This window comes from Atheta coriaria, unplaced genomic scaffold, assembly GCF_025399875.1.
Source record: "Atheta coriaria isolate IRGN ID8LTWV9N9 unplaced genomic scaffold, Caltech_Dcor_3.1 hic_scaffold_8_pilon, whole genome shotgun sequence".
NCBI classification, from domain to species: domain Eukaryota; kingdom Metazoa; phylum Arthropoda; class Insecta; order Coleoptera; family Staphylinidae; genus Dalotia; species Dalotia coriaria.
The window spans coordinates 7,384,721-7,402,644 of NW_027045450.1; the positions used below are offsets into that span (position 1 = coordinate 7,384,721).

At 37.8% G+C, this 17,924-nt stretch overlaps 2 protein-coding genes across 2 annotated transcripts; one reads left to right on the plus strand and one right to left on the minus strand.

Moving 5' to 3' along the window:
* The first annotated feature begins 9,918 nt into the window (after positions 1–9,918).
* LOC135796930 (uncharacterized) lies at positions 9,919–12,792 on the plus strand. Its single transcript, XM_065309050.1, is given in 7 exon segments — positions 9,919–10,177; positions 10,231–10,666; positions 10,800–11,539; positions 11,542–11,746; positions 11,788–12,113; positions 12,186–12,523; positions 12,578–12,792. Coding segments are annotated over 7 exon segments (2,313 nt in total). The 5' UTR covers positions 9,919–10,062; the 3' UTR covers positions 12,731–12,792.
* On the minus strand, positions 12,542–17,610 carry LOC135796929 (zinc finger MYM-type protein 4-like). Its single transcript, XM_065309048.1, has 9 exons — positions 17,048–17,610; positions 16,155–16,979; positions 14,925–15,770; positions 13,993–14,864; positions 13,722–13,932; positions 13,545–13,670; positions 13,364–13,485; positions 13,168–13,309; positions 12,542–13,086 (listed from the first exon to the last, which is right to left on the minus strand). The coding sequence occupies exons 1-9, from the start codon at positions 17,316–17,318 to the stop codon at positions 12,815–12,817; spliced, it is 3,687 nt and encodes a 1,228-aa protein (XP_065165120.1). The 5' UTR covers positions 17,319–17,610; the 3' UTR covers positions 12,542–12,814.
* Positions 17,611–17,924: the final 314 nt, after the last annotated feature.

The window sequence follows — 17,924 nt, forward strand, 5'->3', positions numbered from 1 at the left end:
TTTTTAACGCGAACTTTTCTTCAAAACCAAAAATTTCCAAAATTCCAATCGAATTCCGCGTGTGAACCGGTAAACGTTGTTGTTTCAGCTTTGTATGGCACTAATGTTCAATGGCAAGAAATGCGAGTCTGTGGTTTACGCGAATCGTCGAATTTAATTCGGCTTTAATTTAATGTGTGCGCGTTTTGTGCTTTCGTGCTAGGAGCCGGTGAGACAGTGAGTCGCGGCGTTGCGAACGCTTTCGATAAATACACCCGGCGGCTTCGATCCGCAATCATGCTGCGCACGCGTAGTTGCTCTACGCGCTGAGTAACAAAATCAACTTTGAAACACTTTGAACCCGCCTGACTGCCGTGTGTACTTACGACAGGAAGAAAATCACCAGTTTCAACGTTCACCACTCACGGTAATAATATTTTTTTGCATCGGATGACGTGAGAAAACAAACATTCCTGTTGACACTGATTAGATAATATGAAATGCTCACCAGTTACAGCCACCAGCCGAAAATTTTCGTGTTTGGAAAAGCCTAAACATGATTCAAATGCGCACACATTTGCATAAACAGCAAACAACTCATCTCGCACTTTGATTGTGCCTATAAATTTTCATAACTAACTCATTTAAACAAAAAAATCACGAGATGAGCATAATATGCAATTTGATGCGGTTTACAAACTTTACAACACGCCATTCCGTGCTTATTAACATTTACATGCATAATATGTGCTATAGTTATAATTATCTTTTGTCCTTTTACAAGGACAAACAACGTATATTAGTTTTAATACTCATAATATACACAATTAGACCACTTACAGCCATTTATATAACTAATTAATATGAGTTTTCGTATTTATTTCAATTTTTCCTCTGCAAATTGTATTTAATTTCACTGGGGAAAGAGGCAAAGTGCAATAATTGACGCACAATAAATAAAAACACGCGAAATGCAATACAAACAAGGAATAACGGTCAGATCAATCAGTAAGCAATGAAACGAAACAAAAAGTAAAGTTTGTCATCGACAAATAGAGTTTTAAGGTAATGATTGACGTCTTTGTGCATTATTTGCACTGCAGCTTTGATTGCGCACATATCAGACACGAGATGCGGCGCGTTCATAACATTTCACATTATAATTATCACCCGAGAACGCAAAGCGCAAATTACGAATACCTATACATAGTGTAGCTCACAAGTTGTGTTATACAATTATTTATTTAATGATATCACGATGTTAGATAAAAAGTGCATTTGAACCGAAACAAATAGAATTGTACAGTTAATGTTTTCATACTTTCCTTATGTTTAATACTTTTGCCAAATATTTTGAAATAGAACTAATGCGCAATTATTTTTGCAAAAACATTAAAACCGCGAAAAATGTATTTTTAAGTGTAAAACCTGATAAACAAACATTATTACACAGAAAATTTAATCCTGCACAGCAGAATAAAAATAATCACAGCCACTTAAAAGTCCTACAACTTTTGCGTCCTCAATACCAGCGTCAAAAATGAGAATTGATCATGCTAGATTGATAGGAAATTAAGCAAGACATAAAAGTTTCCTCTGACAAACAATTGAATCGCCTGAAATGTTATCTCTCCGCATTCCTGCCGTCGATTTGTTAAATTAAAGAATTTTTACGACCCGATTCTGATACGCGCACTATGAATGTCAACTTGTGTTCTACAAGTCCACTTGATTGACATGCACCGCATAAATGAATAAGAATTTCATTAGTGCTATCACCATGCCTACATCGCCTACATTGCAATGAGCAAACAATATATAAACAAAGTAAACCGTCTCGGCAGTGGCAAAAGTCTATATCGTCCGAATTGATGTGTCGATATATGCGATGCGAGGTGCTCGATACTCATCGCTATTGTTTTTTACGCAGTCGTTGACCCAGCCCGCCTGTCCGTCAATAAATAATAGACCGATGGTGTTTACAATGTTATTAACGTCGAGGGAATAAAATGACAACTTCTCCACCGAACGAGATGTTTTTCGATCACGATTATTTGTCGATGCGGCAGGAAATTTCTTGTTTATCGTGTATGCTCGAGTTTGTTTGCCGAAAAAAACACCGACTAAGTGAAATGAAGTAAATTAAACTAAAAAGAAGCACAAAGTAAAGATTTTTGGCGGTGTGTAAACAAACCAGCCATGTTTTGACGTCTGCGCAATGTTAATGGATTGATTCGAAAAGGGAACAAGACTGAATCATAATTCGACTGCAGCATTATGACGTCTAACAACAAGCCCACGGATGAATAAAAAATTAACAAAACGAGATCAATTTGTGATTTAGCACTTTTTCGATTGCATACACTCTGTTTGAACGAGAATTTTAGTTTTTTTATGCAGATTATAACCAGTTTATGCTTTGTTTAATTTTGTTACGTACATTAACGTTGAAAAGTAGTTGTCAATTGTTTAAATCAGCTCAAACCAGTTCAATCTGGTATTGGCAATAAATAAAAAATAAGTAAGTGGCTTGTTCACCGGTTCAGAACGTTCGATAGTTGAGATTTGATTCTCAACATAGTATAAACTTTTTTATTGAATAAAAAATGAGCAAATTCCGCTTAAAAGTCGCTAAACACACTGTAAATAGTATCAATCGAACCAAAAATAATTGAGGTAGTCAAGGTTGTGCGTAAATGTAGGCCATGTGACGGTATTTTTGATTTATGAGCACAAAAGTCGCCGAAGACTTGTAATTAAGCCACAGATTTGAAAATAATTACTGCGGTTGAGAATGCAAATGTGACTTACCCGATGAAGTTTTTGATGAAACAATAAACAGCAAACAACGTATTGTCATTAAAGTTATTCGAAATTTGCGGCATTCCCGGGGGTGTATTTTCCAAAATTGTTACTTGCTGGTGGGTCGTCGCCATTACTGCCGTACATCAGAATCCACAAAATTCAAAATAATAATTCCCTGATTTAAAGACACTCTAATTTTACAAATAATTTGTTTTTAATAAAGTTCAATTTACTCCCGACTAAAATTCAACTTTAAAACACAGTAAAATGTATAATACAAGTAATTTTGATAGATTTTGATTATAGTGAATAGTTTTGACTTTGATATAAAAATAGTGAAAGTTCTATTCTTGTCAACACACCCGGGTGCGATTAATTTCGGTTGGTCGCGTGCCGGCGCACGGTGGCGTACTATCGCCGAATGCACAACGTGCGGATGGTTGTGCTTGGGCTTCTTGTGGTGAGAGCCGCACGAGGACGTATCGATCCGCGGAAATACCAACCCCGCGAGGACATGCCAGGGGTTGGCGCGTTGGTGCCATGCGCGCGGATCTCTTTCGTGGGGTCGCGGCTGCGCCAAACGACAACGACGTACATCCAGTTCGAAGAACCCAAACTAATAGCTTTTAATGCAAACATGTCGTTAATCAATCTTCTTCAACACGACAAAAAAGAGTTGGTAGTATTATCGATGGAAAGATACTACTACAAACTAATCATTCATGGATGGAATCATTTTTATGTTCATTTTACAATTGGATAGCTTGTATTTAATGATAACTTAAATTGCGACCTTGAAATTATAATGGCGAGCAAAATACAAGGTCTAGACTTCTTGTGAAAATCTATTTAATTTTTTTACTATTGGGACAATTTATCATGTGAAAGTAGTTTTCGGCCGTGTAGAGCATCTCAATGACAATGACATTTTGTTGCTGCGCTTGTTCAGCAATTTACACGTGATAGCTAAAGTTTGAAAAGCTTTTAAGAGTCATTCTAGGCACTCCCAGGAGAGTTCTACATCCCTAAAATTTTTTATCTTCTATTATCTAATTCCTAACAATGTATAAACTATAGCTAAAATTTTTAGAAAAAAACTTTTAGAAAACCACAAAAATCGTGCTTTTATCCTAAATTGATAAATTTTTTAAGAAAACGTTTCGTTTTGACCAGGCTGAATTACTTTTGAATTTTATTAGTTATATATCAATTAAATGCTGAATAAACAACAACAAAGGGACAAAAATAAAATTATATGATTTTCTACACCTGCACTTCTCAAACAAATTAATTTTCATTTTATATTAAAGAATTTTATGAATGAATTGAATCTTTACTTGAACTACTTGGCAACTATGTTGTAACTCTTAATTGTTACATAATTTAAAATTAGTATCGAGCACTTGTAATTACCGGCCATGTGGTCGCGCATATTGGACGCTCGATCGGTCGACGAACCAAGTGAAATGCGAATCAAACGCGTCATGCCAATGCTTAAATTATTACAAAACGCTCAATCTTAAATGTTAAAAACCTGACTGGTAATTTACGACTATGATTTCAAATGTTAAATATCCAAATACTCCACATACACGTTTTAAATTTAGTATTCTAAGTAATTAAACAGCAAAAAAATGAGTCATGTTACTGTAGTTTATATGGGTATAATTTTTACTGCATATTGCAATGCATTTTTGACATTTTGGACATAGCACGCAACATGCACCTCAAATGTTTGCATGTAACAGCGCGATAAGACGATAAGAAAATCATACGTTGTTATTACGGCATTGGATTCAGGTTAAACTATATCAAAATCACACATTCGACTTAAAATGCAAATTACGTACACACTAAATATTTATATCGTACCACGCTAGAAAATTGGTTTTTTAAACTTGGGCGCGAGTCAAGTAGTGCGCTGCCTGTCAAGTTAAATTCTGTCGGAAATGAGAAAATTCGTGGAAAACTATAAAAAGCCTAAAAAAGTCGGACAAAGCGCAATGTGCTTTCTTCAGGGCGAAGTTCGAAATTTCCACATCGCGGAAAACTCCTACTAAGACTAATTTTACAGCAAAACTTGCCAAATTGGCACATGCGCATCATGAAAATGCGTGACAAGTGTCCCATTTGAATTTCAACCTCGTCTAATGTTAAAATTAGCCCCAAATTCGCTTTAAACTTTAATTACAATTTATGTTCGACTTCCTCGTAAATAAATAAATGACTATCGCTCTTTGCAAACTTTAATTTGAGTCATTACCTGCCAGTAAAACGATAGCAGTCGACTGACGTCACAGAATGATCTCATTATTCAAACTGCATGATGAAAAGTGCAAAATAAGTCCGAATGTCATTGTCAATGCTCGAATCAGCAATAACCAAATTTGGTAAACAAGTAATCTCGTTACGAAGAAATTTTTACAAATGTGCTAATCGTGCGCAAGCATAAATCACCATCATGTAGATAAAAATTGATGTCATCAATCTTTCCATAGATAACTTTGAAATATCAACTATAAACATTAAAATAGTGAAAAATACTTGATGTTTTCGTCGAATCTAATCTTTAATTCAATGTTTTGCTTTGTTTTCGTTGTCGGCGAATATTTTTTCAAACGCTTTGAATGAATTTCATTCGCCGGCGACGAATATTCTAGATGTGTTGGCAGGCCAGACAGTGTGGCGCGGGTGCGAATCGCGAATCGCAAACCGCGAACGTCGTACGACGTAACGAATAAAATACGAAAAGCCGCGGCACGCTCGACGTTTTGTTGGCTTCGCCGAACACAATTATGCAATGTGAACAACGGTCATCACCACAACCATTAAAAATTATACTCTCAACTTGCAGGAAAAACACAACCATACACACAAAAAGAAAATTATAACCAATGCGAATTGAAAATTTCGTGCTCATTTCATAGAAATGGTGATATCATTAAATTACGAACCTAATAATATGTTAAAACTCAATTATTTGACATCAAATCAACATATACACAGGATGTTTATTATCCAGTTGAAAGTCGAAAACTTTTCATTTAACAAACATCCGTTTTGATGTTTAAAAATATTAATATTTATTTAAGAGGCGTGAGTCATTTTTGGCAAGTTTTCTCTTGGTTTGCATACGAGTACTGGTATAATACCGGTGCACCAACATCAGGAATTTCATTCGTAATTTCCATTTTGATTCTTATTAGATAAGCCGAGCGAATTTGGAGCTCAGCGCGACTTTCACTCTTCGATTTCATTACAGCATTTAATTTAAATTAAAAATTAAGAAACGCTATTCACACACAAACACACACACATATAACTCATAAATTTGTGTGAGTTTTGTGAGTTTAAGAACGAGGTCAATACGCCAAAGCCGATATTATTCAATTTTGAAATGGGATTCGAAAACAAAATTTAGAAATAATTTTGTAATCGCAATCATAATCACGCTTTTGTTCGTGAGAGAGACACGCCAAGTGCTCAGATATAAATAAATTCACATTATAAAATTTAATCGTCTTAAAATCAATTAAAAACTGCTTGTAATTGAATTGATAGCATCATATTAATAATAGAATAACAATATAATCTAATATGCTTAATATTTTTATGTTTTTATGTCTGATATGCGCGTTATTTGTGTCATTTTGTATAATAAAGTTATTCATTCAATGCGCTCGTGATGTGGTGTCGTGTTTGAACAACTGGCGAACTGAACACCAAGCCACCAGACAGTCTGACATGTTTCTAAATGAAAATATAGGTATCGCTATCGGAAATATAGAAAATCGACTCATCAAGCGAATAAATATTGACTGATACTTGTACTTGTACGCTCGCCAGCCAAAATGTACGAATAAACACTCGTCGGCACTCGACTATGTTAGATAATATTAAATAGGTTAATAATTTTGTTTTGCTTTGTTGTTTTTTTTTGTTTGTTTGTTATTCCATTTCGTTTCATGATAATTCCTAATCAAAACGAGTGCACGCGAGTGTGTGACGCCCGATTAGTTATAAAAAACGGTGGCGGGCGAGACTAGTAACAGAAGCAAAGCATTTTGTTAATTATCACCTACAGGGTGTTCCAAAATGCTTTCACTTTAACCGCGTTTGTTGTATGTTCAAATTTGTGAAAGTTACAAGACCAAGTATATTTTGTTTGTTTATAACATAGTTTTAAGATGAGATAATGAAACATAAAATGTGAAATCAATTTTATGTTTTGTTTGTTTAATTTCACTGTGTCCGGTGTTAATTAATCTGTAGATTACTAATTATTAATTGCATTTTAAGATAATTTTCGTGTTTATGCGTTTTCAACTAATTATATTTTCGTTTTTCATTGTTTATTTATTCTGTTGTCGAATTTTATGACTTTTGACCAATGTATCCCATAAATTCATAATAAATGTGATGTGCCTTTTTTATTGTCAAGTGTAAGGACGTCAGGACATCAAAAAGTCACACAAAAAACGTGTTTTACGAGCAAAAACCTTGATCAAACACACGAAGTATACGATTGCGTGAGTTCACGCATACGCCCGAATGTAGGCCATGAAGTTCGGGGTGAAGGACATATTTCTCCCCCGAAAATTCACCCCGAAACAAGGTTTTTCCGAGTGAACTTGATTTCATGGTCCTGGGCGTGCGGCCATTAACACAGTCGGTAGTCATTAACTCCAGCAAAGTATTTCGTGCTTACATTTTCATAAAGTTTTATATTTTCAGGGTAAAAGTTGGTGTTCCAAGCACAATATAATTAATGATACCCAGCCTTAATGTAACTTTTGTTACGCTAAACTTCTTTTTCAGTTTCGGCTTACAAAAGTCGCGCTTAAATTACTCGGGTTATGTTGGTATGGTAATTTCGTGCTTTGTGATCGCGCCAGCTTTGTCATATTGCGGTAAGCAAACAATCGATAAAAACTTGTTTCTGGTGCCAGAAAAACAAGCAAAGTGATATTCGAAAATTCAATACATACAAACTTTTGATATGAATGAAAATGTTAGACTTTTTTTGAATGTAGAAGCAAAGTAATGAATGAAAACATGAAAAGAAAAGCAAAAACTTCTTTGGAATAGTATTCACGTACTGAATTTATATAGCGGTAAATTTAAATGTACGCATGCGCAACGCACTTGTTTGTCCAACTTAATAAATTCAACCGTGAATCTTCCAATTCATTGACTCCGACCAACATTCGTTTATTCACGTATTGCGTTGGTTTTTTTTGCGGCTATAAATAGTTTGGTAATAGGCAATGTTTCAATTACTTTAAATAGAAGAGGATGCGATTTGTGTCGGCGTTTGCCCTAGCGGCCTAGACTCGCAGTCCCGCTTTATTATTGTGTTTGTTTAGCAACATTTACAAAGTGTTGCTGAAATTTAACTAAAAAAATATTTAAAAATCACTCACCAGGTCTTATTATTGATCTTGGAGATGGGATACGGCCATAGGTAGATGTATCGGCAGTGTGATCTTTAAATAACAACAAAATTTAAATAAATAAAAGCATATAAACGCGAATATAATGTTTTAAAGTATGCAACTTGTATCACTCGCGAAATTATACATTGAATTCTTTTTTAAATTGCGTTTTAATGTGAAAAACAAAGTAATTTTTATTATTTACCTGAGCTTCGTAGTATTGGATGATATGTCGAAGACAAAACCGGAGCATTCATAAAAACTAAAGGTGTTGCACTGTCTGTAAACAAATATCAGTTCCTCATAACATTTAAATCATTTTTCACAAATAAAAAACATACTGTGGACGATTGTCACTGGTTGTACTGATTTGATATCATCGTCGATTGCTTCAAAGATAACTGTAAAAATTATCATATTAATTAACAATTCAAAAATTTTAAATTTAAAACTGCACATACAAGTTTCATCCTCCATCTTCTTTTAATATCCTCCAACTCCTTCCTCTTCATAAACCGCCCCCGATAAAATTCATACCCATCCCGTGGCGCATATTCCGAATTATCCACGTAATCATGACATTTCCACCTTCCTCTCCGGAACGGATGAATACTCTCCACCTTCACCACCTGAAACCGCCCAATAAATCTCCCCGGCGAGGGCATATGCGTATCCGTCGAATCGCTGGTCTTTGTGGTGATGATTTGAATAGGACTCGAGTGATTTGAAGCATTGTTCAGCGCTTGAATCGCCGCATTCTGCGCGAGTAAATCTTCCGTGCTCGACATGACAGCATTCACGCACCTTTTTAAAATAATCTCTTCGCAGGCACAGTAATCAACATCTTCCGTATATTGCGAGTAAGAAGTATCCTCGGAGAAGCTGGGGGTGTCAATATCGGTTTGCCGCGAGAACTCTTCGCCGCTATCGTCGGGCGATTCGGGTTCCGCGCGTGTACTAACACCTGTTACGACGAACGACGCCGAGGATGCGGACGAAACGATCGCCGGCGGTTTCTTGTGGTGATGCGAGTGCTGATACAGCGGTGGGAGGTTGGCGGGCCGGTGCCCGCCGACGATGAGCTCCGCTGTCGGCTCGCCACCGATGCGCATCGTTTCGCTCGTCGTGCGTTGAATCACGCGTGCTGGATTGATGTGTCTTCGCCGCGGCAGCATTTTGTTTATTTCCGAGAGGCAGTTACGCTCAATTCACGCACATGATTACGTTGATAATGATGTCCGATGCGGTAAACGCACTCACACATGCAATAAACAATTACGACATGACGTATTGCCTCGCTTATCACTAGCGTTAGTTGTTTAATACCTAATTATTGTCGTTAGATTGGATCCAGGGTTGAAGAAATGTGATGAGAGTTGGAATTGATTTTTGATCTTGCGAATGCGGGCGCGTTGTGGGTGCACTTTGCCGGCTCAGTGGCACAGTGTCCTTGCCGGCGGTTAATAATTTAGCGATTTCTCCCCCGATGCGATTGCTGCGGCGGCGACGGCCTCGAGAACACGCCGGCAAGGCAAACATGTGGGGGCGGCGAGCAACAAAAACCCTAGGGCGTTAATCGCCAACCCCGCGAAATTCAAACACATTTACAACCACTTTTAGTCGAAGCGTTATTTAAACAAACGCGCATAACACAAAGGGATTAAATTGCAATAAATGTAATAAACTTGCGCGCGTGATTAAACTGCATGTAAACCAAAGTAGCAAAGATAAGAAGTTAGGATTAGTCTAATCTGAATTTACAAGATTCACATGATGTGTTTCAAATGGTTCACAAGTTCTGAAATATAAATTCACTTCTATAATTGTTCCCAACACAAAAAAAATGGAAGAACATAAAGATATAGGTGTTGAAACAGAGTCGAAAAGAAACAAAAGTTTCTTTAAGATCAACAAAAACCTTGTGATGTTAAAAATCACTCTGTTTTTCCTATATGGCGGTAAGTCTCCCAAAAATTATTTAATTTTTTTACTCTTTTCAATTTTTTTGTAGCAAATTCATCACTAGTACCATATTTAACTGTCCACATGCAAAGCATTGGTCTAACCGTGGAACAAATAAGTATAATTTACCTCACATTACCCCTAACTACGTTCTTAACGCCGCCATTGACTGGTTTCCTAATTGATAAATTCGGACAATATAAACCCGTGGTTATCATATCCTTCCTGCTAACCGCAGCCATCCATCATGGGTTGTTTATCATTCCACATCAGGAACTCCCAAGTGTAATGCCTCCCGCGTACGTGATGAAACATCCCAAGGGGGACATTGAGGTTTGGTGGAGTCCATGCCCTAGCAGAGAATGCCCGGACAACGAAGAATGGATTATCATGTTGGAAAAGTGTAGAAATCATTGCAAGTTAAAGAAGACAAATCTTCCGGCGTATCAAAGTGTAGGAAATATAAGTAAACCAAAAATAAATGAGTAAGTAAGAAGTTTTGATGCCTCTACTAGTATTACGTTGTTATGAATGTTAAATTAGAGTAATATTCAAGTTCAACGCAATTGTCCAATTGGATACAATTGAATAATTTGTTATTCTCAAATTTCATTCCAGACCAGAAGCAATCATGATAACATTAGATATGCATCCAGATCTGGGTGATCCCACGGAAATTTTCGGCCTGGATATTGAGCAACAAAATGCTTTCTACGACTTCAAAAATCGTTTTACTGAAGAACTACTTACGAAAGCAGGTGTCAATTTTACAGAATTAGAAGAAAGTGACCTACGTTGTGGTGGAGTTGTCCTACCACCAAATTGTACCACCCTAACCTCAATTTCAACCTATTTCCCGAATAAATGTATGGTCCAAGAGTGTAAGTTTCTTCATGGTGGACCTGAAGTATGTCCACCGGATTTCAAAGAAAGCGATAACAAAACCTACTGGATTTATTTTTTTCTGCGGTTTATTGGGAGTATTGTAATGACTGCTGGAATCACTATCATCGATCCAATAGCTCTGACTATGATAGAGAAGTACGGAGGTGATTTTGGAAGAGAAAAATTATTTTCAAGTCTTGGTATGGCTCTATTCTCACCAATAACAGGTTTCCTGATTGATTTAAGCAGTGAACGAAAAGGCTACACTGATTATTCCCCGGCATTTTATACTTATGATATTCTATTGGTGATATCGGCCCTTGCGGTGTACTTTATGCCCCTAGGGACAAAATTACCTGCAGATGATATCTTCAAAGACCTCGTGGGTATTTTCAAAATGCCCAGCGTTATAATTTTCATCATTTTCATGTTCTTCCTTGGAAACCCATGGGGATTCATCGAGAATTATTTGTTTTGTACTTAAAAGAACTAGGAGCACCTAATACCCTCTTGGGGGTGACTGTTACGGTGGGTACTATCAGCTCGATCCCATTTCTGTATGGAGCTGATCGAATAACAAAGAAACTGGGCCATATCAACATAATAATCGTGGCGTTTTTTGCTCATGCTGCGAGATTGATGGGTTACAGCTTTTCGAGTAAATATAGATGGCGACAAAGGTAGGCGGGGCTTAAATGTATGAAAATTGCTGTTTCAGGAGCGCCTGGTGGTGTTTTCCATTCGAAGCGATGGAATCACTCTCCGTGCATCTGATGTGGGTCGCCGCAGCAACCTACTGCGCGATCATCGCCCCCAAAGGGTTGTTGGCTACCCTCATCGGGGTCATAGGCATGGCGCATTTCAGCATAGGTCGCGGAAGTGGTAGCTACATTGGCGGGCGGCTTATAGGCGAATATGGCATTCGAGAAGCTTTCAGAATCATGGGTTTCTCCGTAATTATATGTGGAGTAGCCTATGGTCTGTTACAATTTTGCTGGCTGCGCAAAACCACGCATCTAGGCGAGACGGAAAGCCTCGACGAATGCGGTAAACATACAATTAACTGTCGCATGAATTTTCATTTCAGAGTATACACTAAGATGATTGATGTAATTTCAGAGAATGATATCGCCAACGATAAGGATGCAAACGAGCCAAAGACACGCGACCAAGGCACAATGGTGAGCTTCGAGCGGCTGAGTCTAATCATAGAGTACAATCAGATCGGTTCGCTGACCTCGATCGGCCGACTTCTAAACAAAGTCGATAACGAGATGATCAAAGACCACTACACGCGAAGAGGTAGCGACAGCTACGGTCTATTGAAAGCACGCAGCAACGCATCCAAAATTGGCCTCCTGCGTTCCGCAATCGAAGTGTCACGCAATTCCAACTCACGCAACTCCATCAAACTCTCGATCGGACAGCTTCATCGTCATCACAGCAGCGGGAGCAGGGTAAATATATCACATTGATTGTATGTTCAAAATATTCAATATTTATTTCAATAGATCGTCGAGGTGCGCACTTCGAGCGCGCCCAAGTTGACAGCACAGAGCTTGAGCATCACCGACAGAGAGATGCGACAACTGATCCCGGACGAAACCGATGAAATCAAGTACGACCAAGTCAAGAACAAAAACAAAATGGACGCAAACGAATAGAATATATATCGGCGTGCATATCGCTTAATCGTAGTACTTAATAAAAAACATAATTCGTTCCACCTGTTCTTAAAAAAGCAAGTCCTAATGCGTTAGCAACGCCACATTGATTTCCTTGACCATCTTAACACGATGCAGCATTTTATTAAGCGCTCGCAAGTCCAGCGCCATTGTTGAGTACCACACCGGACTTTCGGGGACGCAGGAACGCTCTGGAAGTAAATAAAATACGTCGTTGCGAGTCTTCACACTCTCCGGACACTTTGAGAGGTAAAATTCGTAGAGTTTCACTGGGCATCGCAGCGGATTCTCTTCGTTCTCTTGCTGTTCGTAGACTTTTTTCTTTCGAGTGTTTGCTGGTTTAGAAAAATGCATTAACAAAAAATAGTCCTATATAAATTAAAAAACGCATGCATATAATTTAAATATCCACCAACCTTGTGCGTTCTGTGGAGGGTAAAACCTCAACAAGACGTTGCGTCCACCAGCCGCCATTTGCCGACTACCTCCTTGTCCGGGATTACGTTTCCAGTGCTTCATTATGTGCGAAAACGACAATTGCATGTGTTCCTCCACACTCTAAACAATAAAACAAGTAAATATTTGTTCCGCGTGTGTTTTGCTTGTTATTACCGTAAGATTAAAATGTTTCGTGTTGAAAAACATGAGCGTAGTGAGCAGAACAAACGGCGAATGTGCGCCCAGTTGTTTACTCTCCCAGAGATGCTCCTCCTCCACGCGTGTTACAATATAATCTGCAAGGATTAACACAATTGTTTACACAATTTGCTACTGATTAATCATTTAAACTTACGAGAATCACTGTATAAGGTGGAGAACTTTCCGCATACATCATCGAGACAATCGGTGAATTTTTCATAGAAACTATCACAAAATATATTGTCGATTCGGCCGCATTCGTACAAATATTGTTGTATACCTAAATATAGAAATTAGAATAAAATTTGTATAAAAGTAGAGTAAAACATACCTAAACACAAGTAGTAAATCGTATCTGGAGCATATTCAGTCCCATTGGGCTTGCGCACTTCATTCACAAACAAACACAGCGAATAATTTAACTCATCAGCAGTCATTTGCAATAAATCATTTTTAAACAGCTTCAATTTACGTGAAGAACGCTCTAAATCAGCGTTTTTCGTCGTCACCCATTGTTTCCACGCGTTAACACCAAAAGTATACTAAAAAATCAATAAACAATCATATTTTATTAAAAAAAGTTAAATAAATAATTATATTACCTTGAGGCACATATGCGCATCGGGTTTCTCCACAGGTTCAGGCGGGGGCGGCGGTGAAACAACCGGAACAGGCACAGAATGCATCACCGGTGGCCTACCTCGCGCTCGACGTGCTGGAGTACTTCCCCTCGGACCGCGACTACCACGTCCACGTCCTCGTCCTCGAGAAGAAATCGCACCTCGGATAGCACCCGTAAGTGGCTCAGTATGCACAATTTCATCGGAACTAGTCAACTCCATCGGATGATGCCCAGGCGTAATAGTATTCGCTTGCAAAGCTCCTTCTAGATCCACAGCGGTATCTTGGTAATCCGTTGCCATTTTCAGCGCCATTTGAAGCATATCATCACTGAACGCGCCATCGCCTTGCTCTGGGCTGAAATCCTCAACTTGTTCGTCACCTTCGTCAACTTCTTCTTTAGTCTTTTCAGAAGCAACTAATTCAGCCATCATAAGTAATTCCTGCTCGTATGGATCCCGTGGAGTTTTCACCGGTTCCCTTTTCATTGTTTTAAGATACTCGGTGGATGAATCACGTGTTAGTGGAACTAACATAGGAAGTGGGACAATCAAAGGAAACGGAACAGCCCTCGGAAGCGGAACATTCCACATGTGAAACGGTTGCGGGACAAAAATAGGTACAGGCACCGCTCGTAACCGCAACTCCTCTTCAAAATCTGTCTGAGCTTCTTGTTCGACTTTTTCTTTTGATAACTGAGTGCCTTGTTCGCGAGTCATCGTCGTCACTTGGCACATTTTATTACTTATCTCAGGCGGCATTTCTTCTTCGATGAAAATGACTTTTTTCTCGTTTGCTGCATCAGCCAGTGAACAAACGCTGGATATTTGTGGAAGAGTTTCCAATTCATTACCTAATATAATATTTATTTAAGAATTTTATATAATTTTTAAGTTATTTAATAAAAACTTACGTGATTCTTTTTTTCTTAACTTCGATTGATATTCAGCCACACAATTCGTTGAGCAAAAACTCTTCAGTTCACCAGTCTGCGTTGTTATCTCACAAACCACGGCCTCAGCCGAACAATGTTCACAAATCGTACTTTTATTGCTGATTTTCCTCAACGCAACCGAGAGTTGATTCAGACAATTCAATGAACATCCGTAAATTACTTCACCGAACAAACCAGTCCGATGAATTAAGTCAAAGTTATATTTCTTTACCTTACACCACACACATGGTATTATCCGCCTGTGCGTGATAATATGAATATACTGACACGTTGTCGAGCAGAAGAGATTAAACGTACCATCATAGTGCATGCCAAATGATTCCAACTCAAGTGTCGTTACGTGTTTCCAGCAGTTATGGCACTTGCCCACTTTGGAAGTGAAATTGTGTAAGAATTTAAACACGGTGAGGCATTCCTCGTCGCAGAGGTAGTAATTTGTGCCTTGGTAACTGAATTCTTTCGTTATTTCCTTAGTGCTATCACTACAGATATAACAGAATGTTGTTTCTTTGTTCGGGATGTAAGGTGGCTTATTGGGGGTTGTCAGCTGCACGAATTTGTCTCTGCAGGGGTAAGTACAGAAGAATTTTTGTCCGTGTATGATGATAGCTGACGCTGCACTGGACATTGCAAGTTGGCAGTAGGAGCAGAGGCGAATTTTCTTTTTTCGAGTGTCTAGGCAGGCGCCGCTGCAGAATTGTCGGATTATCGAACCGAAACGTACGGAGTATTTGCCCAGCTGGTTGTATTCGACCTTTTTCTCACATTCGGAGCACTTTTTGGTGAATTTTAACTGGTAGCGGTCTGAAATTTTTAATTTTATGAAGTTCATGGCTTGATTTTGTAAAATTTACATATTATAAAAATATATTTATGGCAAAACCAAAATAATTCATGTTTGCATCTTTTACGACAAAATAAACGTTAAAATGATGAAAGCTTATGAAATTTTGTCTTTTAAGTGCCGCCATTTTGTTAATTCTCTGTTTGTTATAATAATACAACTCCAGTAATAAAGAGAAATTTTTTATTCATCAAAACTAGTGTAAAATAATCCAAATCACCGAATATTTTAAGTTTTTCAGCTACTTAAAGACGAAAATCTAGAATTGTGTCTTAAAATGCACAATATTTAAGTTTTATGGCTCAATGCCACTTTCGAAATAATTATAATTAAAATATACTTACATAAACAATGCTCCCTGCAGAAATCCATAGCTTCCCAAGAGCATAACCCTTTCTGAGCCACAATATCCTTTGCACACTGTTTACATTTCCTCTTAAACTTCACCAAAACCCCCTCAACAACATGTAACTTCTTATCAAAGTATGCAGCCCTCACAATTTTAGTGCAATGTGGTTCCAACTTATCCCAACACACGTCAGTACAGACAAACAATTGACTGGGACTATTCTCCTTCTTTTCACTACTCTCCTGCTTTTCACTATCTTCTTTTTTATCCTCTTCAGTACTCTCTTCAACTGGAACTTCTTCAGACTTCTGATTGATGCAATATTTTACAATTTTGGATTTTTTACATACATAACATGATTTCTCCTCTTCCTTTGTACAAAGTTTCAGATCAATCTCACCTAATGGTTCAATAACATGCTCAACTTCCTTTTCTGGTTCAGGTTCTTTATCCACATCCATTTTTTCTGCATTATCTGCCTCATCACCACTCCCTGCATTTTTTTCTAGTTCAGATGCACAATCTTCTTCACTGTCTGAGCATGAATCTGACTTGTTGTCAGTTTGTGAGCCTATTTCTGAAACAGACACAGCAGCTCCTTCATTTTCACTCTCAACTTCCATAGGCTCAGGAGTTTTTGTTGCATCTGCTTCATCTGGTTGATTAGAAGAGGTTTGCATCTCAGTTTCTATCTGTGTTTGGGTGGAATTTTCATCTGGTTCATTTGTTGTTTGTTTTTCATTGTCTCCTGAGTTATTTTCAATTATTTTGGAGCTGTCAGTTGTCTGACCCTCATTTGTTTCAATTGTATTAACATCTCCTGGAATAATTAGTTTAAATTTAGTTAAAGTTTGAATAAATTGGCAAATTTTAAGTTAAAACTCTTACCATTTGTGTTTATTTCCTGATTTTCACTTGTGTTCATGGCTTCATCTTGAGTTTCCACATCCTTTGTATTTTCTTCATTTTCTGATATTTTAATAGCAGTCTCCTGATCATTATTTACAGTTTCACTTGCTTCTTTGTTAACATCCTCAGCACAATCCATACCAGAATCAGTTTTCTCACTAATTTTATCCACGTTAAACTCAAACTCCGGCTGGGTTTGCTTCTCGGTCAGCTGCTGGACATCACCGATCTCATCCGGGATCGGCTCCATGTTTAAAATCAATTGTTTATTGTTATTTGATAAGTTTCACAAACAAAAAACAGCATTTGTTTAAAAGTGAGGTTAAGACGATGCGCGACGCTTTTACACGGTAACTGCTTGAACGCGCACCTTTCTAATACGACACCGCAGTGCACAACACCCGCACGAATCACTTTAATATAATTATTACTTCGTCATTGTTCCGATGCGATGATTATTCAATTTTTAATGAATTTCGCGGATTACCGCCGATACCGCTCAAAGAACAAACAAGCCATCATGGCCACCGTTCAAACTGGACGCATGCGCAGCTGACATCTAACCACTTCCCCAGCGCTACCAATGACTTTTCAGCAATGTTTATTGGCATTAATTAATTATTTACATGAAAACGAAACCAGATACAAATACAATTTGTTTATAAACCGTTGGGGGATTAAATTTCACACATTGTCATCGTAAAAATACTCAAATAATGTTATTTTAAGCACTGTAAAACGTGTTCTTTTATAACGATTTGAAAAAAACATGATTTTTGTTTATAACAAACAAAATTAACTCTAATCTGACACAATCTTTGTGTTAATTAGTCCGTAATTTAACCCCCTATAGATT

Bases quoted from the DNA above. Each gene is read 5' to 3' on its own strand.
- LOC135796929 (XM_065309048.1), bottom strand. From the start codon at position 17,318: ATGGAGCCGATCCCGGATGAGATCGGTGATGTCCAGCAGCTGACCGAG. The intron at 14,865-14,924 runs GTAAGTTTTTAT...ATATTATATTAG, and splicing joins GTTAAGAAAAAAAGAATCAC to GTAATGAATTGGAAACTCTT. The intron at 13,310-13,363 runs GTAATAACAAGC...TTTATTGTTTAG, and splicing joins CGAAACATTTTAATCTTACG to AGTGTGGAGGAACACATGCA.